Raw genomic sequence first — 25,179 nt, 5'->3', positions numbered from 1 at the left:
TGTATGCTCCATAAGCTTGGTCTCAGTTATATCCACGAAACCCAATGAAGTAATTGAGGTTAAATGGGTTTAACAGAGCAGAATTTGGGCATCTCTTTCTAATAACTACCTTCAGCTGAGACATGGATCCCCTAATTCTGCTAAAGGCTACAATGATCATTTCTGGTTAGATTCTTAAATAATAATTTGGACTAAGCCAGGTCAAAAACCAGCTGGTTACAGATTGACCTCTCTCAGTCATATTCTGCCTTTTAGACCCCAGAAGAGATGGGCTCAGCAATAAATTAAGTGCCATGGTTCTAATCCTGCATTTTGCAGCTTCCAATAGCTTTAAGTCTTTATTATTTAATCAGTTTATTTACTTTACAGGACAGTTGACATGTTCATTGATGACACAGACAGCACGGACACCACAGACTTGATCCCAGAGAGCGAGATGCTTCCAGTAAGCGAAAAGAAGAGAACCCTTTTCAATAGATTTCAGAGTAACAGCCGTGTTAGTCTGTATTCGCAAAAAGAAAAGGAGTACTTGTGGCACCTTAGAGACTAACCAATTTATTTGAGCATGAGCTTTCGTGAGCTACAGCTCACTTCACGAAAGCTCATGCTCAAATAAATTGGTTAGTCTCTAAGGTGCCACAAGTACTCCTTTTCTCTTTTCAACAGAGATTAAGTAACATTTATTCTAGCAAGGGAAATGAAGTTGTTTTTTGGTTAGAATTCTTACCAAAGGAAAGAGAGATGCTAGGTGCACAGATACAGTGATGGTGTTAGAACAGTGGTGGGCAACCTGTGGCCCGTCAGAGTAATCTGCTGGCAGGCCGCAAGACAGTTTGTTTACATCGACCGTTTGCAGACATGGCCACCCGCAGCTCCCAGTGACTGCGCTTCACTGTTCCCGGCCACTGGGAGCTGTGGGGGGCTGTGCCTGCGGATGGTCAATGTAAATAAACCGTCTCCCAGCCCACCAGCAGATTATCCTGATGGGCTGCAGGTTGCCCACCACTGTGCTAGAAGAACCTGTACAGAATAGAAAGTGAGAAGCGTGGCTAATTTTATTTTGGGGGCTAAAGAACAAATAATACTTCATGGAATTTTCAAATGCATGCAGTTTGGATTCACTCTTGCTGATTAAAAAAAAGTAATTTCCTCCATGCCAGGAATCACTGGGTAAAGTTCTAGGACCTATGCTATGCAAAAAGGTAGACAAGACGGCAGTACTGTCAACCCAAAGTGCTCAGAAATCATGAATCTGGCAGCAAAAATCCATGAGATTTGCTTAAAAGCTCAAAATTGCTTTAGTCACTGCAAATTAGTGTCTTAGTGAAATTTAATGCCATATAGAGAGTCAGACTAGATCCAATGTTCCCTTCTAGCCCTAATTTCTACAAATCTATGAAAACCAAGAGATTTTTGAAAATAGACTTGGGGTTTTTTATTTGCCTTCAGATTTTGAGCCTTTAGGCTGCACTCATGTTATGTTTTCAGGCTTTTCTCCAGAGCTAACAGGGTTAGAAGCTTATTTGTCCCTGTCACGGATCATGCACGCCCCATCCCCTTTTGGGATGGGGCATGGGTCGTTATAGGCCCATGGGCAACTCTGCACGACCCCTCTGGGTCTTGGAGTAATGTGGCCTAACAACCAAAGTCACTCTACCTGCCCTTGCAATCAGGGCTGTGCGGCCTAGCTGCCCGAGTTAGTAGAGCGGCCCTCGTAATCAGTAGGGGTGGTGAGCCAGGCCACCGCTCCAGGGTGGGCGGCGGCCAGGATAAGGAGACCCGGGCCTTCCCTCTCCACCGGGTCCCAACCCAGGGCCCTGTCGGTGGCAGGGTTGCCCACCACCAGCTCGGCAGGGATCCAGCCAAAACACGCTGAGCTAGTCTCTGGGTCTCCGACCACCTCCCTGGGTTACTTCCTACCCACTTCTCTGCGGCTTGAGTCTCAGGGTTCCCCCAGTCTCTCCTCCCTCTGTGGCATCTGGAGCCTGGGAGGTCGGGGGGGGAGGGTGTCGCTTCCATCTGGCTGGCCTCCGCATCGTGACGTGCTGGCAGTTCTTCAGCAGGAGTCTGCAGAACACCTCCTTCCTCTCCAGCAGTCAGCCCCAAATTAATTGGGTTGCTCCTTTTTATACCTGGCCTGCACATGCCCAGCAGGGGCGAGGGGGCATGGTCTCCTCAGCCTAAAGAGGAGAATTAACCCCTGCAGTCCCAGTGCGGGGTGTGCACACCCTGTCACAGTTCCCACATTCCTGTAAATTGTGCAGTTTTATATTATGCCACTAGCCCTCTGTCAAGTCTTTGGCCACCTTCCTCACTACATAAAACTTCCCAGGAAAGAAGACGACAACTCTAAGACCAGCTCTTAGTAAATTCCTCTAAACATCTGGATGATATTTTTCTTTTTTTTTCCCATAGGTGGATGAAAATTTCTACAAGAGCAAAAGCAATTTGGAGGGGCAGGTGCAGATGAAAATCACAGGTAATTTAAGAGAAGCAAAGTAAAGCAAAGTCATATAGATGACTCAAGAATAGTTGATCCATTTTCTGTCATTGGCTCTTGTTCCCCGCCTATGAACAAGAATATACAATTCAGATGTCCCCTGGTTGCCATTACCTTATATGGCCATGGCAGATTCCAGCAGAGATGAATATAGTCATATGTGTCCATTTGGGGCTCTAAAGCTCAGTATTCACATTGCTCCCTATAAACCCTTGAGATGAGGTGCTCTACTCACCACCAGGATGGCACCTCCTCTTGGACACTCTGGGAATTAGCTCTGCAAGGCCAGCACCCCTTTCTGCACTTGCACATCATCTCTCCATCCTCTCTGGCTGGTCTGCAACCTCTCTCTTGCTCCAGGAGTTGCCTCTTCATGACTCAGCCCTCCAGCCAGTCCCTTTCAGGCTTGTGTATCAAAGTCCCTTCTCACCAGCAGTCTTCCCTTCCACTGCCCCTCCCTCAGTGGCTGGTAGGGGAACCAGGCCCACCCTCTTCTCTGGGTTCTAGCTCAGCAGCTAAAGTCTATTCCCTCACAGACCTTGCTACCTTTTCCTGAACCTTCTCCTTCCTACCTTCCCTCTCTCTGAGTTCACCAGCCTCCCAACTGCCTACTCCCAGGGAGTAACTGTGGGCTACTTGTCTTTATCCCAACCCTGCTCCTTCTTCCTCATATGGGCTGCCTCATGCAGTCAGGGGATTACTTAGCCACTTGATTCCCCTCAGCTGCGGCCTGTTGGGTTAATTAGCCCCATTCTCAATCTATATTAACCCTTTCCAGGTAAGTGTGGGGTGAACACCCATCATACCTCCTCTGAGCCCCTTGTTTACACATGTTTTCACCTGTTATCCCACTAACAGCCTACCTTCGTACACTGACTTTGACTTTTGAGCACTGAGACATTAATTCTCTATATTTCTATAGCTGCCTGTCAATTTTTAGTACAATAAATATTTTCCCAATAATAAAAATCAGTTACTGTATTTGAAATGCTGTTGTTGCTCACTTTTCATAGACTCATCAGTTCTGTATTCATCACTGGCATCATAAAGTCCCATATAAAACCACGTCTCCCCTCATGAGAATCTTACATTGAAGAGAAGCCATTTTCTAATCTGTGTGATGACAACTTTTGGCTTGAAGTTCTGTCAGAATTGCTGACTTCAGTGCTGTGAGTCGGTCTCAGCATCCTCAAGGAGCGGAGAGGGAGCATAACTGCAATTCGTCACTCCCATTATCATCACACAATGGGTCCTGGCCTCTAATTTACAAAAAATAAACTTAATAAAAGTTCTATTTTAAATGCATTTGGTCCCCAATAAAATGTATCTAAATTGCCTAAAACTCATATGGCTGTGCTGGGGAGTTGGTGTGAGATTGGCGATTGCTGTGAAATAGGCTTGTATAGCCTTGGTGTTCCATGAAAGATCTCTTCTATGACCTGTTGTTATGTGAAGATGGCACAAGCCAAAATATCAGAGAGATTCACCCTGGGGGAGCCTCTGAAGCCCTTCTGAGTCTGGATTTATTTTTGCAGTTGAGGAGGCTGATGAGATGCTGATAAAATGCGAAGGTGGTGTTGATGCAGCACTTGAATATGCCAAAACGTGGTGTAAATATGTCAAAGAACTGCTGAGCTGGATTGATAAACGCCTGAATTATGGTGAGTCCCGTTAGCGGAATCCATAATCTCTCCACTGCTTCCACTTATGGTACCAAATTCTCTCATTGCATAAGGGTGAACCAGGGCCAGCTTTAAGACCTTGTACTCTCATAGCTTGGTGTTTCTCTGCAGAGCCAGCAGGGGGGTTACTGCAGGCAGCAGTGGATTCAAATAAACTAACAAGGAACAGGTGAAAGGTTGCTCTTCTAACTTGGGTCTGAACCAGATATTAAAATGCAGAATCGTTTCTTAGCAGAAAAGGCCCGGCTATAAATTCTTCTAGTCCTAAAACCTCCTTTAGGATGATGCTAATTCACATACTGGCTGAGCAATACCTCTGTTCTTGGGAGACATCCCCCTGCCACTGAAGATCTAGACACTAACCTGTTCTTCCCTTTCACAGAAATAGAGTTTGCCAAAAGCATTGTGAAGATAGCAGAATCAGGCCGATATACCATTAACCAACAGGTATAATTTCTTTTGGATTTTCCTTCTTGGATTGCTTTCACTGTACAAGAGGGTTTATTGTGCCGCTGTGTATACATCACTCATGGAGCTAAATCAGCTCTGTTTTGAATCATGCTGAAGCCTACAGGACACGATTTCCCATTTGTTAAAAGTACAATGCTGCAAAGAAGTTCAGTAATTTGCTGGGTACAAGTCTAAGTAAGAGCATTAAGGATATTCCAAATACCGACATAACATAAGAACATGGGAATTCCCAGACTGGATTAGACCCATTATCCATCTCGCCCAGAATCCCATCTCTACCAGTGGCCAATACCAGAAGCCTCAGGGGAAGGTGCAAGAAACTGCACAGTAGGCAGCTGTGGGTAATCTGCCTCCTATGAAAGTTCATCCTAACTCCTAATAGTTAGAGATTGGTTTAAGTCCTGAAGCAGGAAGTTTTATATTCCTTCCAAAAGTTCTGTCTAGCATTAACTGTCATAGTTAATAAAGCTCTCAGAGCTGGGACAATTCCCTTTTTCTTCCATACGGTTATAAAGGGAACAAAGATTGTTCTATGCAGTAGACAAAGGGATGCATTCGTAATATGTCAAAGGAGTGGAACAGAGAATAAATACTCCCTTTGATGCTGCTTTGTGATGTGCAGTGTGTGTTTGTTATAGCTGTAATCAACATGGACAACCATTTCAGTTCATAATAAGCAAAAGCTCTTTAACCTGGAGAAGCTGTTGTGGCTACCTGGTAAAAATGATGCACACTCTCTGCCTCTCCAGGTCTGCATGCCACTCCAGCTGCTCTACACCATGGTCCTGGAACATGACATAAAGATTGGGAGTTTAGCCATTGAGACTGCAGGGGCTTTGCAGCTGAGAGAATACTGCCAGGTACTGTATTTCCTGCTTAGGTCAGACAGTTTAATCTCACTGGTTAGCCAAAGGCAGCAGCCAGGGTAGTTCAAGGGCGGGCCCATTAATCTTTTGGGAGCTAGATGCTCTCTCTGATTTGACTGAGAGAAACGGGAAGGAAGTCCACACCCAGCTTCTGGGAAAGGGAAGTTACTTCCCAACAGAGCAGCATTCTGGGAGCTTTGGTTTCTGATGTCATAGCCTCAGATGCCAGAGCTGGTGCTGTTCTCAAACCATGTCTCTCTCCACCTTCCCATGACCAGCATCCATATGGTACCTCAGCTGTCTTGGGTCAACAGTGACAGTGAGAGCCAGAAAGACCCCAGCTTGCCTCTCAGGGGCCTGGTGGAATCTGTGGTTCCTTCTTACTAGAGAATTGCACACATTTGATCTGGAGTTGCTGGGAGGCAACAAACAGAGGGCCTTTACACAGTCCTTTTCCAGAGCAGAACCTTGCTGTGGCTCATCCTACCCATTCTTCCATGCCTGTGAAGAGTGTTTCTGCTCTGCTGAACTGGCAGGATGCCAGGACCTGTGCAGGGGGATCACATGCTATAGCATGGAGCGCCACTCTGCAGGGGTTCCTGGCATATCTGTGTGTAACAGTTTATTGGGAGCTAAATGGGCTGGGAGGATCTGTACCTACTCCATTGTTCCTCTCAATGGTGTGCATGTGTGTGTGTGAGGGAGGGAGAGAGAGACACACACAGTCTGAAACCTAGTCTAGCTTTAGGCTGCAGTGGTAGCTGCAGAGCAGCTCGGGATATGTCTACACTGCAGTTAAACACCCACAGCTGGCCTGTGCCCACTGACTTGGGCTTGTGGGGCTCAAGCTATGGGGCTGTTTAGTTGCATTGTAGATGTCCAGGCTCAGGCTGGAGCCCCAGCCGGAAAATGTACACCACAGTTAAACGGCCCCACAGCCCAAGCCCCTGAAGCTCAAGTCAGGTGGCCTGGGCCAGCCATGGGTGTCTAATTCCAGTGTAGACATACTCTGAGTGACCCGGAAGGCATTTTTCTGCCTCCCCACTAGTTTGCCCAGTTACTCAGGCCGAGGCAGGGCAGGTGCTTCAGACTTTCCCCTCTTGCAATCTTGATGACATGAAGTGACTTGGTTTAATGTAACCCTTTACTGTGTGGGTATGAAAAGAGGCTGCAGCAGTAGAGGGGTAGGGTTAGCATCCTGACACTGATCCTTAAACAGCTCCAGCCTTTGTAACACAAGGTGAGGGGTGACGTTTGGGGCTCAGAAATGTTAAGGCCAGAAGAGACCATTGTGACCATTTCATGTGACTTCCTGTCTAACATAGGGTTCTCAGTGGTGTCTGCATCAAGCCCAATAGCTTCTGGCTGAGCTAGAGTATAGCTAAGCTGTTTTCACCTGCACCTTTATTCTCTTGCAGCCTCTCACAGCCAAGAGGAATGAAATTGAGAAGTGGCGGAAAGAATTCAAAGATCAATGGCTAAAGGAACAGAAAAGAATGGTAAGAGACCAAGAGGTGGAAAATGGTGAGAGATCCAGGCCATCTTGACAGCTACAGGCCCAGAACACTGAGAACACAGGGCCTCTCAGAGCACATAGGGAGAAGTGCTAACAGCAGCCTTACTGGGAACCTTTTACCCTGCCCTACACTGCTCTGCAAGGTGGGAGGGTCCCAGAGCTTGGGTTGCAGCCTGAGCCCTAACATCTACACTGCAATTAAACATCCCCTTAGGCTAAGCACTGTGATCCTTAGTCAACTGGCATGGGCCAGCCGCGGGTGGCTAATTGCAGTGTAGAGATACCCATTCATCTCAATGGGGTACATGCTCTAAAGCCTAATGACAGTCATCATTAATATGTAAATAATTAGTTGGAGGTGTGCAGTGAGGATGATGATGAGTCAGGGCAGTGTGGTCAGGAGCAGTGAGCCAGGAGATGCTGAGTTCTAGTCCTACTCCTTGGTCTTGTAAGTGATACTTGCATAGAGTCCTCTCCACAGTCTGACACTGGCTAGCAGTGGCCTTAGAGTAAGTGACACTCGGCACCCAAGAAACAGATGCTTTTATGACTGGCAGACTTGTGGTCCCAGTCTCCTTCCAGCCTGACGATGTGCCCTAAATGCCCTCCTTCTCGGATTCCAGAATGATTCACTGTCATCCTTGCGCAAGTCCCGCCTGCACTACATACAACGCTGCGAGGAGTTGGAGAAAGCCAAGCTGCTGAGTGCCAAGGCAGAAGATGAGTACCAGGGCATAGCAGCAACCCACCCTAGCAGTGCCAACAAGCAGCTGGAGAAACGGCGCCGCACTCGTGAGGAGGCACAATTGAAGGTGATGCATCCGATGAAGTGAGCTGTAGCTCACGAAAGCTTATGCTCAAATAAATTGGTTAGACTCTAAGGTGCCACAAGGACTCCTTTTCTTTTTGCAAATACAGACTAACACGGCTGCTACTCTGAAACCTGGGCTTATATCACTTCTCTCTTATACAGATAACTGGGGAACAGACTCAACGAACTAGAAGCCACTTGAAATATTGTGCACGAAGTAAAATATTATGAGGCTACCAGGTTCATCCTTTGCTGCTGGGATGTGGGATTGAGCAGGGCTAGGTCTTGAGTTTTCAGCCTTTAATCATTTTGGATACCCTCTGCTCTTTCCCATTTTTGGCACCCACAAAGGCACCTGTGCCCAGAAGAGTTTGGGACCCTGAAGTAGCTTGTTCCTCATATAAAGAGGAATATTCAATGCTCAGTGGCTTTACCACGCTGGGCTAGATAGCCCTGTAGGCTGAACACCTAGCATTACAACTGAATGTGCTGCAGAGCAACGCAGAATGCTCCAGTGACACAGATGGATTTTGAATTCACTAGCCTTATGGAGAGTTTGCAGCCTTACTAAAATTTTAAATTTTTCACAAAAATATTTGTCCAATCTCTGATTTTTTAAAAGGTATCAACAAAAGTATTGAAAATCAGCACTAAGACTTAATATAAATGCTTAATAAACAAGCCGATAGCCCCATCCAGCTCATCTCCCTTTGTGTTCTGCGTTATCACACGTCACCCCCACTCCTGGCTGCACTGTGGTTTCCTGCCTGTGATTTCCAGGGTTCCCAGCCTGGCATTGCTGCTTCTTCATTCTTTATTTTGCTGCACCCAGGTTCAGGAAACAGAAGTTTCTTACAAGACGTGCATCAGTGATGCCAACTCTCGTCGGCAGGAGCTGGAAAAGGTGCGGGAGAGGATTGTCTCCCATATCCGGAAACTCATTTACCAAGGAGATGAGGTGCTGACACGGGTGAGTATGACACTGCTGTGCCACTTGCCCCAGTCACAGGGAAGTCATCATTCAGGACAGAGCCACCTGATCTTTCTCTACTATACAGATAATTAATGTGATGGTTCTCAAGCAATCGGAACCCAGATCACATCCTGAGCATCGCTTTAGTGCTGACTTTGCAAGGATCAGTGGTCACATACATAGCTATAGTGACCACAAATCTCCTAGTCTACCAGGGGAGTCTGTGGGACAAGGCTGAATCTGGTGACAGATGATGTGGAGACAAACACAGAGGCTAGAGAGCAGGCTCAGAGCCAGTGAGCAAAGCTCGTCCTGTATATGATTCAGCATAGAGGAGGTGAAGTCCTCTCTTGGCTTGCCCAGAGGAGCCCCAGTGCCTGGTTTACAATGGCGCCAGTGGTGCCATAGAGCCGGGCCCATGTTCAGCCGGGCCCATGTTCTGCTTGCACTGTGCCCTGAGACCCACCAGCCCCTGGGTCTGGGGGGTTCTGGCCATAGGGAATCAGGGGCGGCGGGGAGGCTGTGTGGCATGGCATGGGCCCACCCCCGAGGGGAAGGGGCATGCTGGCAGCACAGAGCCGGGCAGGCCATTGTGCATCTGGCAACTGCTGGTTTGTAAATAGGGCCCTCTCACTGGGCTGGGCGGAGCAGGGCCACCCCTGCCATGCCATGCCCAACGGCCCCTGGCTGGCCCGTCGCTCCGGGGACCGACCCCCACTGCGCCATGCTCCATTGCCCCTATGGGAGGCCCACAAAAGGTTAATCCAGCCCCGAGGAGCCCTCACCAGCTTCACCTGACCATGACTGAAGTACAGTTCCTAGAGCAGCTGGATATGGGGTAGGGGTCTGTGTTTTGACTGGCTAATGGGCTTATATGCAGGTTTATTTAAATTAAATGCAATTCTTTGTGTAATTTCATTAATAAAGTGAAACTAAAATGCTAGGCAGATATATCAATAAGCAGGAAGGCGTGGGTAACTGTGGGGCCTGTGCGGGAGCCTTGTTCACAAACTGAACTGAGAGCCTGGGGGACACACCTGAGATTCAAGAGAAAGAGGGTCACCTAGGCCTAGGGGTGTTTCATGCTTTTTGGGATTTCCATAAGGTCACCTTGAGGATGTTCAAGTTGCAGCAGACTCAGGCAGAGAAGATTCCAGTGGGGTACGAGAGCATGACTGAGTACTGCAAGCCCTACAAAGTGGGTGAGAAATATCTGGAATTCATTCAGAAGTTGCAGAAGAAAGAGGTCGCCATGGAGGTGTTTGAATTTGAAGCATTTATTCCTGCAGGGCGCAGGTAAAGAAATGTAGAACCAGAGCTGGTGACTTCAGGGCTTGAAATGTATAATAAGCTGAATAAAAAGACTCATTCAAAACATTTTACACTATAAAGTCACTTGTGATGCTGCAGGGTTATTAATGCTGAGAAGACATGGAATGGGCTAGCTGATCACTTTGAGGAGTACCACAAGCCAAAGTCCAGAAGGGTCTGTTCTCTCCTTGAGGTCTCTGCATAGCTTCCATTAACATTAGCAGAGAACAGACTCCCAGAGATCATTTGCTTTCCTTGTGATGATCAGTAAGTGTTAGAGGCTGCACAAGGATAACTTGGCCCAGCTGTCTGTCCCAAGTCAGGAGTTATTTCTCCCACTTGTTTAATGTATTGATCCTCATTATCTCATATGTATGATGTTTGATTTCCAAACTACCCATCTTTATATACTTCCTGTAGACAGAAAATATATGGGAAATTATATTAAACTTAGTTACATTGAAATTAATGGGCAACAGGTTTATAACAAACATAAGGAAGTATTTCTTCACACAATGCACAGTTGACCTGCAGAACTCATTGCCAGGGGATAGTGTGGAAGCCGAGAGTATAACTAGGTTCAAAACAGAATTAGATGAGTTCATGGAGGATAGGTCCATCTATGGCTATTAGCCAAGATTGTCAGGGATCCAAGTCCATGCTCTGGTGTCCCTAAACTTCTGACTGCCAGAAGCTGGGACTGGACAACAGGGGATAGATCACTCAATAATTGCCTTGTTCTGTTCATTCCCTCACAAGCATCTGCCACCAGCCACTGTCAGAAGATAGGTACTGGGCTAGATGGACCATTGTTCTGACCCAGCATGGCCATTCTTATGTTCTTAGTATTGACTGTCAATCTGGTGTGCACTTGCCCTAGGCTTCTTTGAAAAGTCCAGCCTACAACTACCTGCAAACTCCCGGAGGCCAGGACCTGGTCCCCTTATATGGCTCTAAAGCACCATGTACATCTATGGGGCAATAATATTTGAACTAATTAAAGACATTTTAAAAAACAAAACACAAAATGCCCACTGCTTGTGTATTTCATTTGAAGCATTGTTGTAGTCATGTTGGTCCCAGACCTGAATAAGTCTGTGTTGTTCAAAAGCTTGTCTCTTTCACAAAATGAAGTTGACTGAATAAAAAATATTTCCTCATCTCTGTAAAAAGAAAAGGAGGACTTGTGGCACCTTAGAGACTAACAAATTTATTTGAGCATAAGCCTCCACTGAATCCATCCGATGCAGTGAGCTGTAGCTCACAAAAGCTTATGCTCAAATAAATTTGTTAGTCTCTAAGGTGCCACAAGTCCTCCTGTTCTTTTTGCGGATACAGACTAACACGGCCGCTACTCTGAAACTTGTTTCTCTGTATATTTCAGTCTCAGGTCTCCCCCTAGTGGCAGAAAAAAGAATGCAGTGCAATACTCCTGCATCTCATCCTCGGCCGCTGATCTGAGCACATCTGCAGAAGATGCATCAGGAAAGCAGTTTTCCACAAACAGTGAACAAAGTGGGTTTAATTTAACAAGGAAAAGTTAACTCTCTGTTGTGTCACTGCTGCTTGATTCCTATATGTATGTAGCCAAGCGTAGCAAGGAGAGGTTAGGTTATTAATAACCTAATAGGAGTCAGAGCCCAGGGCTTTCTCCAGACTGGAACTGTGTCTGGTTTGGCTGCTGCCATTTTATGGAAAGGGATTCAGGGTCATGAAAATTTGTTCTCTGATTGAATCAGAAAATTTTACTTTTATCTCACGAAGTGTCAGGTTTTATTCACTCCCCATCCACAGGCATCTTAGACAACAGGTATGTTCCAAAAAAAAAAAAAAAAAAAAAAAAGGCTGTGAAAGTCATTCTGAGCTTTAACCAGGAGATGCTGTCATGGATAAGGCAGGTGTAGTCTATTTGCATGGTACATAAGCCTTACAGCATTTTAATAAAGGTACAAACAAGCTGGTTCATGGCCTGAATGCCTTGGAAGCTCTTGTCCATCTCCTGGTGTGTGACCTGAAATGGAGATTTTTTTTCTGAAACTTTGTTGTTTCTCTGTACTGTGAAAACATTTATGGATTTTCTGGCAGTTTGGGGACTGGGGACATCCAGTGTACCCTCAGACCCCTTTACTTGCAGCATCAGACCGCTTTACTTGTATCTGGCTGGTGAATCTTGCCCATATGCTCAGGGTTTAGCTGATCGCCATATTTGGGGTCGGAAAGGAATTTTCCTCCAGGGCAGATTGGAAGAGGCCCTGGAGGTTTTTCGCCTTCCTCTGTAGCATGGGGCACGGGTCACTTGCTGGAGGATTCTCCGCTCCTTGAAGTCTTTAAACCACGATTTGAGGACTTCAGTAGCTCAGACATAGGTGAGAGGTTTTTCACAGGAGTGGTGGGTGAGATTCTGTGGCCTGCGTTGTGCAGGAGGTCAGACTAGATGATCATAATGGTCCCTTATGGCCTAAATATCTATGAATCACTTTTATAACCTCATGTTTGATTTCATGCTTGACTATACTCTGTATGCAAGCCACCTTAGAGTGGGCTGTGACAGGCAGTGCAGCCAGTAAGCCTTCTCTTGTTATTCCTTCAGTTCAGTCCCCTGAGTGGTATATTATATTTTCAAGTTTTACATGCTCCTTCCACAGATCATTGCCTTTCATTGCACATTTAACACCCCATTTCACCATCTTAAAATTTCTCTCAAAGACACTTTGGAAATCATCTCACTACGGTAGAAAATAATTGTCATTAAACTTTTCTGGCACAAAAGGACATTTCCTAAAGGTCTTTAAAAAGCATGGCATGATTCAGCAAAAATGCCTCCAAATTGCTCTTTGGATTACCAGGCTCTCGTCGTGCCTGTGTTTCTGTTTTAAAAGATATTAGCAGAAAGGTCAGTTGTTTTGAAGCATTGTCAGTAAGAGTAAAGACCCCAGCAGATGAGATTGTACATTTAGAAACTGCTGCTGAGACATTAGTCAGTGTGTTGAGATGATCTGTCTTTTTTACTTCACCTTTTACAGGTGTAAACAAATCCTTCTACAGTGACACAGAAAGCCTGGGTGGGAGTTGCGAATCCCGCTCCCTGGACTCTCCCACCTCTAGCCCAGGTGAGAAGAATGGCACTTTCTGCCTAATATTCATACTAACAAAAAAACTTCAATAGAAATTAAATGTGATTTGGAGCTTTTTTTATTTTTTCTATAATGTGCAACACATAAATAAAAGAAAGAATGAGGAGTACTTGTGGCACCTTAGAGACCAACAAATTTATTTGAGCATAAGCTTTTGTGGGCTAAAGCCCACTTCATCAGAAGCATGCAGTGGAAAATACAGTAGGAGATATATATATATATAGACACACACACACACACACACACAGAGGCAGGTTGAAGTGTTCTCTGACTGGTTTTTGAATGTTATATTTCTTGACGTCTGATTTGTGTCCATTTATTCTTTGCGTAGAGACTGTCTGGTTTGGCCAATGTACATGGGAAAAGGGCATTGCTGGCACATGATGGCAACAGGCTTTGCTGCAAGGATAGGTTCCTGGGTTAGTGTTTTTGTTGTGTGGTCGCTGGTGAGTATTTGCTTCAGGTTGGGGGGCTGTCTGTAAGCAAGGACTCCGTCCTTCAAGAGGACGATCCCTCACTCTCACAGATCTTGGGAGACAGGCCAGTGCTCGCTGACAGACAGCCTCCTAACTTGAAGCAAATACTCACCAGCAACCACACACCACACAACAAAAACACTAATCCAGGAACCTATCCTTGCAGCAAAGCCCGTTGCCAACTCTGTCCACATATCTATTCAAGGGACACCATCATAGGATCTAATCACATCAGCCACACTATCAGAGACTTGTTCACCTACACATCTACCAGTGTGATATATGCCAGCAATGCCCCTCTGCCATGTACATTGGCCAAACCGGACAATCTAGGGGTTACAGTGGACGAGAAGCTGGATATGAGTCAGCAGTGTGCCCTTGTTGCCAAGAAGGCCAATGGCATTTTGGGATGTATAAGTAGGGGCATAGCGAGCAGATCGAGGGACGTGATCGTTCCCCTCTATTCGACATTGGTGAGGCCTCATCTGGAGTTCTGTGTCCAGTTTTGGGCCCCACACTACAAGAAGGATGTGGATAAATTGGAGAGAGTCCAGCAAAGGGCAACAAAAATGATTAGGGGTCTGGAACACATGACTTATGAGGAGAGGCTGAGGGAACTGGGATTGTTTAGTCTGCAGAAGAGAAGAATGAGGGGGGATTTGATAGCTGCTTTCAACTACCTGAGAGGTGGTTCCAAAGAGGATGGTTCTAGACTATTCTCAGTGGTAGAAGAGGACAGGACAAGGAGTAATGGTCTCAAGTTGCAGTGGGGGAGGTTTAGGTTGGATATTAGGAAAAACTTTTTCACTAGGAGGGTGGTGAAACACTGGAATGCGTTACCTAGGGAGGTGGTAGAATCTCCTTCCTTGGAAGTTTTTAAGGTCAGGCTTGACAAAGCCCTGGCTGGGATGATTTAATTGGGGATTGGTCCTGCTTTGAGCAGGGGGTTGGACTAGATGACCTCCCAACCCTGATATTCTATGATTCTATGAATCTCTACGCAAAAGAATAAATGGACACAAATCAGACGTCAAGGATTATAACATTCAAAAACCAGTCAGAGAACACTTCAGCCTCCCTGGACACTCAGTTACAGACCTACAAGTCGCAATTATTCAACAATAAAACTTCAAAAAAAGACTCCAATGCGAAACAGCAGAACTGGAATTAAACTGCAAACTGGACACCATTAAATTAGGCTTGAATAAAGACTAGGAGTGGATGAGTCATTACACTAACTAAAAACTATTTCCCCTTGCTAATTTTCCCCCTACTGTTACTCACATCTTCTTGTCAACTGTTTGAAATGGGCCATCCTGATTATCACTACAAAAGTTTTTTTTCTCCTGATGATAATAGCCAACCTTAATCAGTTGGTCTTGTTAAGAGTTGGTATGGCAACCCCCATTTTTTCATGTTCTCTGTGTATATCTCTTCCTACTGTATTTTCCACTGCATGCATCTGATGAAGTAGGCTTTAGCCCACGACAGCTTATGCTCAAATAAATTTGTTAGTCTCTAAGGTGCCACAAGTACTCCTCGTTCTTTCTGCTGATACAGACTAACACGGCTACCACTCTGAAACCTGTCACATAAATAAAGTACATCTTGTATTTTGTATAATGTAAAACCTTCCTCCTTGTCTCCAGGGCACCAAAGTAGGATGTTGCTAAAAGCTTCATCCACAGGCACCATGTCCTCCTCGGATGATTTTGAAGAGAGAGATTCATCTCAAACGTATGAAAATGGTGAGCAATAAACAAACCTACATGACTGATAAAAAGAAACAGCAGGAGAGCATCCTGCGTCCCTTGTGCTTCCCCATTCTGTTATGCTTATGAAAGGGAGCTTTCAATACACAGCCCTGTCAATGCATGTAAATCCCAACCTGCAGCCCCCCAGCTATTCCAGTTCTGGACCCCCATACAGCTCTGCTGATGCCCCTCAATTTGGACCTGCAGCCCCCCCGATTGCTCTTCCAGCTCTGGGCTCCCCACCCAACATTCACAGCTCTGCTGATGCTCCTCAATCCAAAACCACAGGCCCCTGCTATTCTAAACCTGGGCTCCCCACAGCAGCTCTGTTGATGCCCCTCCCAATCCACAACCCCCCATGGTATTCCAGCCCTGAACCTCAGTAGAGCTATACTACTGCTGCTCACTTACATCTGGCAGCAATGTCCCAAATTCTATTTCAGGCCCCCTCCAGTTAAGCCAATAATCAGTCATTATGTTAAGCACCCCTTATCATCCCCAATAGATAGCACGACAAGAGACCTGCCCAGCTGTCTAGAGAAATGGGCTGCGAATTCTTTTGCATTTCTAGATGGCATGAATGACTTTTTGTAATGTCTTCTTGTTATTTACATGGTTGCTGCACCAGAAAATGGATCATCCCAGTGTCAGTTTAAGAACATCTCTCTGTCAAGTGCAGCACAGACCCACCGGCTGCGGAAATTGCGGGGTCCGTCCAAGTGCAGGGAGTGTGAAACCTTTATGGTCAGTGGCACCGAGTGTGAAGAGGTGAGAAAGCTCAGAACACCCTGGACTGTAGATAACCAGCTCTCCCTGGCCCCTGTGCAAGGTATCTCACTGCAGGCATGTCCCCGCTGCAAAACTGTGTGAATGGGCCCCACGCTGTGAGGCCAACAATTCAGTGCATGACCATCTCCCTGTCTCTTACCCCAGGCTGCTCTGCCATAACAGCGGAGAAAAGGGAGGCAAAGGGGAAGTATCTCCCAATGATGCGCTTCTGCAGAGAGGTGTAGAACAGGGAATGGATGGAACAGGAGAAGGGAGAGCCTGTGATGTGCCCCAGGGGGAGACACTTTCCCCTTGCTGAACTGTAATTAGTGCCTAACTGCATAGTGCCTAACTGCAAGATCGTCCTACCATTGCAGTGCTACCTGACCTGCCACAGGAAGTGCCTGGAGAGCCTCCTGATCACCTGTGGCCACAAGAAGCTGCCCAGCCGAGTGCCCCTCTTTGGCATCGACTTCACACAGGTCCCGCGGGATTTCCCAGAAGAGGTTCCATTCATAGTTGTGAAATGCACCTCAGAAATCGAGGCACGTGCCCTCGGAGTGCAGGTGAGCAGCCCTGGGGTTGAGTCCAGCACAGGGCTTGGTCCTGCTCCTGCTGGGGACCAGGATTACGCTCCATTTGACTTTGACAGGAACCACATCAGGCCCTTACTTGGTACCTTTTGTCTCAAAGCACTTCACAAAGGGGGTTTCCCTGGTGAACCATTGATGGTGGCCCAGGCAGCTGGCACAGGTCACCTGGCATCAAGACAGACTAATTAAAATTCTCTCTAGTTTCCTCTAGCTCTGGTATTTCTAATGGCCCATCATGGGGGTGGCTGGGTACCGAGTCTCCGCATATCACCCTTTGTTGCCTGTCCACAGGGGGAAAGAGACAATGTCACATCCCTTCTTGGCCTTAGCTGCAGAAATTAAGCTGTCCTGTTAGTTCTTGGCCCTTCCCTCCCCACTCCTCTCACATTATCTAACCAGGATCCCTTGCCCTTTCCCCATTTCAATAATGCAGGGGATCTATCGGATAAGTGGGGCCAAGGCCCGGGTGGAGAAGCTCTGCCAGGCATTTGAAAATGGGAGGGAGCTGGTGGAGCTCTCAGAACATTCTCCCCATGACATCACTGGCGTCCTGAAGCATTTCCTGAAGGAGGTGGGTAGCAAATCCCCAGGAGGAGCCAGGATCAGTCTCTGGTCCTGGCTACTTGCAGGCTCCTGGCTTCAGTTTCTGGTGCATCTCTGGGAGGGTGGCAACCCCTGTTCCTGGCTTGCTCTTAGCTGGGTTTTTGAGGCACTGGGATGTGTTGATGTCTGTTTACTGTAGAATCAGGGATTAATTCCAGGCACTGATCTCCTAACTTTCACCTTCTGTGGTGCCATGGGAGTGACTGTCTAAGATGGTCACTGGGAAGTCTCCTGACCTCACCAGGCCTCATGGCTTGCAGTGATAAAGGGCAGATGAGACCCAATGCTTCCCTGAGCAGTAGCAGGCCTGGGTTATTTCTGAGCTTCCCCAAATATTAATTCCATGTGAAAGGCAATTCTGGCGAGGCCTGGGCCTTCTCTGCAGGCGCTAGAAGTTCATGTGAAATCAGGGAGCCAATCACTAGTTTGCACATCATGGGGATAAGAGTTGGTATGAGCCTGGGAACATGTGGCTGAAGGGGGCCACGACTGCGGGGCCACTGACACCAGCAAAGGTCCTTCATGGGACTTTCCCCAGAGCATCAAATAGGCAGGCTGCAGTAACACAATCTCCCTCATCTCACCGCAGCTGTCAGGACCAGTGCTCCTGTATGAGCTCTACGATGAATTAATCGCACTTGCCAAGGACCTGCAGAGACCTGGGGAAGGGAAGAGAGACAGCTCAGGGTTCTCAGCAGATCCCATTCAAAGCATGAAGGACTTGCTGAGCAAACTGCCTGGGACTAACTACAACACCCTGCGACACCTCATTGCACATCTGTACAGGTGATGGGGACAAGGGGCTGGCTTGCTGATTAGCGTTACCTGGATGGGGAGGGGGTCTGTTAGATGCTAGTGCTGCAAAGAGATTGCTGCAGAGCTCTTGCTCCCCAGATGAGCATCTGGCACAATGGCAGGTCAGTACCAGAACAAGTTCTTAGAACACATCTACACTTGGAGTTGGGGTATAATTTCCAGCTTGAGAAAACATACTCGAGCTAGCTCTCCGTGAGGTAGCAGGCTAAAAATAGCATGTAGCCACAGCAGCACAAGTGGCGGGAGGGGCCAGCTGCCCCGAGGATGAGTCTGGCACCGATGGCTCAGTACAGCTAGCCTCTCCTGCCATTTGCACTACTGCCACAGCCACGTTCTGTGTTTAGCACACTAACTTGAGGAGAGCTGGGAATTACACCCTCAGCTTGAAGTGCTGACATGTCTGTAGCCTCCTTCGCCAGCGAAAGGGCAGGGTTAGACCCAAAGGGACAGCCATGAGGGAAAAGCCTATTCAGAAGAAAGGCGAGATCCTCGCAGCTCCCGACAAGGGAGAAGGAAAAGGCCCTGGTCCCAGATGAGCTGTCTGGCTACTCCTTAACTGATGGCACTTTACAGTTAAACTAGGTGCAGAGCCAGAATCCCCATTAGGGCAATGGGAGACATGGGCCTATGTCCCCAAGCTCCTTTCATTCAGCGCTGACCAAGCATCTTCTTAGAGCTAGACTTTTCACTCAGCTCAGAGCAGTTTCTTGGGTCACAATCAATGTTCCCTCTAATTTTTGACAGGCTGTGTGTGCAAAAAATTTCTTCTGTGCAAATTGTTGTGCTTCTGTGCAAATTTCTGTGTGCACGGTGTTTCGCTGTGTGCGTGGGGTTTAGGATCAGTGTATACGCGCACACGTGCACAGCTTAGAGGGAACAGTGGTCACAGTGGAGTCTGAGCGTTGGAAACCAGAACCTCATCCCCTCCCTCACACATCCAGTTCCTTCCAGGGTCAGGATGTATATCTGTGCCAGGAAATGATGCCATCAGCTCCCCCACTACCTGCCCATTCCATCCCTCCCACTCACTGCAATGGGGTTGAGAGCTGGGAAGCCCCTAACCATGATGTTTCCCTTTCCCAGGGTGGCTCAGAGATACGAAGAGAACAAGATGTCTCCCAACAACCTGGGGATAATCTTTGGGCCAACACTGATCCGGCCCGGCTCAGGGTGTGATGTCTCCATGTCGTGCCTCGTAGACTCTGGGTACCAGGCCCAGATTGTAGAGTTTCTCATTCTGAGCTACGAGAGGGTCTTTGGGATGGATGACTTGCCTCCGTCTTTGTATGAAAACACTTCGCAAGAGGCCTTGGCAGAGAAGGACAAAGAGGAGCAGCAGAGCGCTGAGAAAGCCCAGGGTGTGACCACAGAGGTACAGCTCGGAGACACTGAGCTGGGCCCCGTGACCCTGTTATAGTCCCAGGGAGTTGGATTAGCAAGGAAAACGGGATCTTACAGAAAGTGAAGCCACTTGGCATCCGTGGGTTATTCAGAGAGCAGATGGGCGACTGAACTGGAAGAAATTCCAAGCTACGGATCCCTCAGCAGCTCCCCAGACAGCTCTGGAGAGTGTTTTGCTGCCCATTTTAAAGAATCCGATTCCTGCAGAAAAGACGTGGGTTTCTCCAGACTACGTTACTCAGGACGTTGCTGTGTCTCTCAGTAGATAGTTTTACAGCTCGTGGAATGGATGATTGTATAAATAGCGAAGGATACAGCAGGATCCCCAGCTCAGACCTGCTGGGCTTGCCTCCCTCGGAGGCGCAGTTCAGCTGTGGCTAGATAGGCTGTGTTTCTGTGCTGCTGAGTGTTAAGCACCTCTCCAGCCCTCCCCATCTGCCCGTCTCTCACGATAAGGCCTAGCACCCTTCCTCTTCAAAGCGCTTTAAAACTTGAGGTAATGGGCAATACCTCCTGGGAGCTAGGTCAGGGGTGTTACCCACATTTTATAGCTGAGTTAACTGAGGCAGAGAGAGGGAAAGTGACTTTCCCAAGGTCACAGGGAGAGTCGAAGCCTGAATGATCAGTATCTCTGTCCCAGTCCTGTGCTCAGGCCACTGAGAAGGGTGGGGGGGGGCGCGTCTTTTTCTTAATTGTCATATTCATGTCTTGTTGGCAGTGGTACTGCTTTCTCTGTGGTTCCCAGTCACTGAGGCCTAAGGAATTATCGTGACTGTGATCCCAGCTGAAAGCAGGTATTAATCTGACAGTGCACCTGACTTCCATTCCCCATATGGAAAAGTCCAATATAATTTAATAGGTATGAATCTAATAGGGAATGAGCACCTTTCCCTAGTTCGAGTTAGTTTTTTTAAAACATCTGTCACAGGGTCACTCACCACACTGACGCCTCCTGCTGGCCATTTTGGGAATTAGCTCTGGTCAGCAGGTGTGCCCTCCAGGGGTGGTGGCGGCTCTCCCGTCCTTGTCTCCACCTGCAGACCCACTGCAGTTCCAGCCTCACTGCCTCTGCTTCATGGCACAGCCCTCCGGCCGTGTCACAATCCGAGTTCCCCCTTCCAGGGGCCTCCTTCTGCAACAGTTTAGTGGCTCCTTGCAGCAGCTTGGCAGTCCATAGCCTGGCTACTTCTTCAGCAGCGAGTGGGGGGAGGAAGGGACCCAGGCCCACCCACTACTCTGGGTCCCAGCCCAGGGACCCTGTAAATAACAGCTTCCCACTGTCCCTCCTTTCATTCTCCACCAGTCTGTCTCAAGTCCCTGGACCACTTCCCCACATCCCCAGCCCTTCGGCTCCTGCTTCTGGCTCCTTCACCCTCTTCCAGGGCCTTGGGCCTGCAAGTCCTAGCAGCCCTGTTCACAGTGCTAGTCTCTGCAGCCCTCTAGGAAGCCAGTCCCCTCCCTTGGGCTTCCTGCAGCAGACACCCTTGCTCTGGCCTGCAGCTTCCTTTTTATATGGGCCAGCTGGGCCCTGATTGGCTGGTCAAGCCGTGCAGCCACAGCCCTAACTGTCTGTTTCCTTGTAGCCCTCCAGGCTGGGTTTTAACCCTATCGGGGCTCGTGCAGGGCAGATGCCCCGTCACACCATCCTATATAATTCTACAGCAGGGATGGTTGCTAAATTCTACAGGGAAGGTAAAAAATTATTGGGGGGTGGGGAATTAAGTTCTATAGGAGTTCTCAATATAATAATAAAGCCAAATCGTGAAGTCCCTGCTCAGATTTTGATCAATCTCTGTACAAACTCCCACTGACTTCCATGGGGAATTGGGCCCATAAGAGCAATGATGTTCGGGCCCCACTGTAGCAGCCATCTCAGGCTCTCGTTTGTTTCAATCTAATAGTAATTACTTTGCTGTAATTAATGGTTATGTTTCCGTTGCTTCCCCCCACTTTGTCCATCTGCACAAGGACTCGCAAAGGAATCACTAAGCGAGGCCGCAGCATGACAGATAATATGGCTGCTGCCCATTAATGCTGCGCATCGTGACCTATCCAGAAGGAACCAGGGAGGTGACATGAATTTAGTGCCATTTTCATAATCAGTCCTTCACCAAGCTTTTAATTGGCTTATTCCTGATTTATATCGAGCATAAAGAACAGGTGGCTCTAAATAAGGGGGCTGCGCTTCCATGCAGGGTTTTCTGAAGGTGCCATAAACCCAGGGAGTGAACCTTGTCTCCCCACAACTCCAAGGCAGAACTACTGCCCCTTCATTCTAAAATGGTCTGTTTTAATAGTGTGTAGGATACATGGATGTAAACCTTAGCACAGGTCTCGTTTCTCCTGCCAGAAAGCAACCCCTGCTCTTGTGGTGCCTTTTGTGGCAGGCAGTATGGTTCAATGGGCAGAGTGCTGATTTGGCACTTGGGACACCTGTTCTGTTGTTGGCTCTGACCAGTTGTGTGACCTTGGGCAAATCACCTCCCCACTGTTTCACCTCACAGCCTTTCTCTAGTTAGATTCTTCAGGGCGGGACTGTCCCACATTCTGTGTCTGTGCAGCACCCAGTAAAACGGGGTCCTTACCTCAGCTCTAAGAGGCCTCTCCCTCTCTTGCTGAGCCAGCTTTAGCACTGTGCTTTTGCATTGGGCAAGCTGAAATGGAGTCTTGGAGATCGAGATATTTTTGCCATTAGCCAATTATCTTTGTTCCCTTGGCTACTGCAACATTCAGGGAATTGCATACTGTAATTAATCTGAAAGGAGAGCCCTGTCTAAAGAGGTTCACAGTCCTGGCTTTTTCCAACAGAGTTTCTCCTTCAAGCATGATTCAAGTGAGGGCTACGTGTCTGATAAGTCATCTTCCAGTGAAGCCATCAATGAGCTGACAATGGAGGGAGCCCACAGTCCCCTGAGCACAGATCCCCTAGGTAAATGTCAAGCAGGGGCACATGTTCATGGAGCAGGTTTTGGGTTGGCTTGATCTGTGTTTACTGAACTTTCACAACTTCTTTGTGTCTGCCTGTCTCTGCATGTGTCCCTGTGTATGGGGTAAGGCATGGCATCGCTCTGCCACTTTCCTCTGTCTAGGCAGCCCACTCCATCACAGTCACCGGGCTAGCATGCCACCAAGTTTCAGTGTATTATGAGCCCTTCTCAGGAAGGGGTTTTCCTTCACTCCGCACAAGCCCTGCTGCTAGAGGCCAGGAGGCCCAGAGTCGATTCTCTAAGGTGCTGTAGGCAGGATTCACAGGCTTGAGAACACAGTGCCTGATCTCCCCTCACTTGCACCCATTTCCCACCATGTCTCTGAAATTACTCCTGATTTACACCAGCATTAAGAGTGGCAGCTCAGTCCCCAGGACTGAACAGGGGAATGGCCTCCACTTGTATGTTTGTCCAGGGATTTGTACTTGTCCAATTTGTCACATTAGCTAGGCCGCATGCTCTAGGCCAGTGGTGGGCAACCTGCGGCCCGTCAGCCACAGGTTGCCCACCACTGCTCTAGGTTGAGGGGGAACCTCATCTTAAAATAACTCTCTAATGTTTTGTTCAGATTTGAATAGAAATGACGGCTCTGAGCTGGAGGACCTTGAGGAATCAGTGCACGAAAAGCCAGACCCAGATTCTGATTCAGTTCTAGGGACGCAACCCAGGGGGTACTTCAGCCGGCAGCCTGTGAAGTATTCTCGACCTGCACAGGCCAAAATGAGGCCAGTCATTCACAAACCTTCCAGCTTGTCCTTGATGGCTGCTGCTCTGTCTAGCCCTCTGATGGAGGCTGATGCAGAAGGCAATCCTGCAGACTGCAGCCCCATGACAAAGGAAGTCCTGGAGAAGAAAGGCAGCAGCAGGAGTAGCTCACCAGAGCCCAGCACACTGCAGCGACGTTCTGGAGGAAAACAGCAACTCAGACATTTTGAGATCACCCAGGAAACTGCCAGGATGGTCTCCAAGTTTCAAACCAACAACACTTCCACAGGGTCCCCTCAAGTTTCTCTGGAAAGGACAAGCACAGACTGCACTGAACCCGAACAAAACCCTCACCTGGGGACACCATCCCAGGAAAACCTTTGCGAACAATGAGGAGTGCACTGCTGGAAAGTGAGACAGACCTGCACTGATGCCAAGTGCTGCCTGCTGAATGGTGGGGACAGAGAAGGGGATGAGATGAGGACCCAATCCTAGCATCTCTGTTAGGGATGGAGCCTGCAGGAAAGACCTCTGCTATGAATCATCAGGCAGGCTGTGGGTCAGCCCAGAATTTCCTTTTTTTTTACTGTTTAGCAAACTCCAAGAGACCATTCAGAAATAAGTCCAGAGGACTTATTGCTCTGTTCATGGAAAGCAAACATCTGTCACTAGTGCCAGGAGTTTTTCTGCAAGGGATGGGTTCGGTGTGATACACATTTTAGTACAGTGTGATGAATAATCTAGGCAGTACAGAGAGAGCACAGATTACTTGGCCGCGGATACCTAGGCAGAGAGGAAATGACTGTAAAGATTAGGCCACTGGAGAAAACACTCACAAATGGTCACTTTCTTGAAGCTACAGGCCTCCACTGATTTGTTTAATTCCCAACATCCCTCATTTTTCAGCACAAATCCAGTGAAGCAGTGTGTGTTGATATGGTTTGGGGGTCCTGGGGCTTCTACTGCTACAATTTCTATTTTCTATAAACACAGATAAAAAGCATGTATCTTTTAGGAAAGAGAAGAGATTGTGCCACCCAGTGAGCAGCCTCAGTGTGTTACTTTATCTTAATTCCATCTCTCTGCTTTTCCAACAGACCCCTCACTCTCTAGCATCTCTAACTGTTGTGTCACAAACATAATCCCTTGAACCCATTACAGAAGGGCACATTTTCACTAATCCAAAGCAAGACTAGTCTGTATTTTGGTGGTTCTCAACATCTTCCATATCAGGATCACATTAAGACAACACCCTCCCCTTCCTGCCCTGCACATTGATTATTCACCATGGAGCCCTATTCTGATGGTGTCAGAACCAAACTAAGTCCATATGATGTTTGTCTGAGTAAAGATCTCAAGATTAGGCCCCAGATGAATACATGAATATTATGTAATGAGCTAACACTGAAATATGTAAAATAAAATGATGGGTAGCTACGTGGGGTGATTTATGGTAATAGGGTGCATACTGCAATCCACAGATATGGATTTTCTTGGTTTCTGGTTATGTACAGGGTGAAATTCACCCCTGTGCAGAGGGCAGTGCAAGGACTGGCCACCAATTTAAGCTCCTTTTGCATAAGGGTGAATTTCTCCAATAGTGAGCAGCTGTTGAGCTACTTGTGTCTGAACCAGGAAGCCATTAGCAAATAGTTAAAGCTAATATTACATCTCTCCAAGTCTGCTCAGCATCTCTCTCTTTCTTCTGATAATGTTGGCCACCTTCTTTTTTCTCTTTCCTCATCCCTGATCTTTTTATTTGTTCCTGTTTCTTAACAAGATCCTAAAAGAAACGCTAAGGATTTACTCCCA

At 47.5% G+C, this 25,179-nt stretch overlaps 1 protein-coding gene across 1 annotated transcript; it reads left to right on the top strand.

Moving 5' to 3' along the window:
* Window positions 1–162: 162 nt before the first annotated feature.
* GMIP (GEM interacting protein) lies at window positions 163–25,179 on the top strand. Its single transcript, XM_074935641.1, has 19 exons — window positions 163–445; window positions 2,416–2,479; window positions 4,036–4,161; window positions 4,565–4,629; window positions 5,403–5,513; window positions 6,938–7,018; window positions 7,659–7,847; window positions 8,679–8,816; window positions 9,925–10,115; window positions 11,515–11,645; window positions 13,154–13,240; window positions 15,390–15,488; window positions 16,123–16,262; window positions 16,640–16,828; window positions 17,289–17,426; window positions 18,048–18,244; window positions 19,358–19,646; window positions 22,484–22,604; window positions 23,231–25,179. Exons 1-19 carry the CDS (start codon window positions 380–382, stop codon window positions 23,758–23,760), a joined length of 2,952 nt encoding a protein of 983 aa, XP_074791742.1. The 5' UTR covers window positions 163–379; the 3' UTR covers window positions 23,761–25,179.

This window comes from Natator depressus, chromosome 20, assembly GCF_965152275.1.
Source record: "Natator depressus isolate rNatDep1 chromosome 20, rNatDep2.hap1, whole genome shotgun sequence".
In the NCBI taxonomy this organism is placed as follows: domain Eukaryota; kingdom Metazoa; phylum Chordata; order Testudines; family Cheloniidae; genus Natator; species Natator depressus.
Note: the sequence above shows the minus strand (reverse complement) of the source record. Positions and strands in the feature narration are given on the sequence as shown.

Bases quoted from the DNA above. Each gene is read 5' to 3' on its own strand.
- GMIP (XM_074935641.1), top strand. From the start codon at position 380: ATGTTCATTGATGACACAGACAGCACGGACACCACAGACTTGATCCCA. The intron at 2,480-4,035 runs GTAATTTAAGAG...TTATTTTTGCAG, and splicing joins GGTGCAGATGAAAATCACAG to TTGAGGAGGCTGATGAGATG. The intron at 10,116-11,514 runs GTAAAGAAATGT...TGTATATTTCAG, and splicing joins TTTATTCCTGCAGGGCGCAG to TCTCAGGTCTCCCCCTAGTG.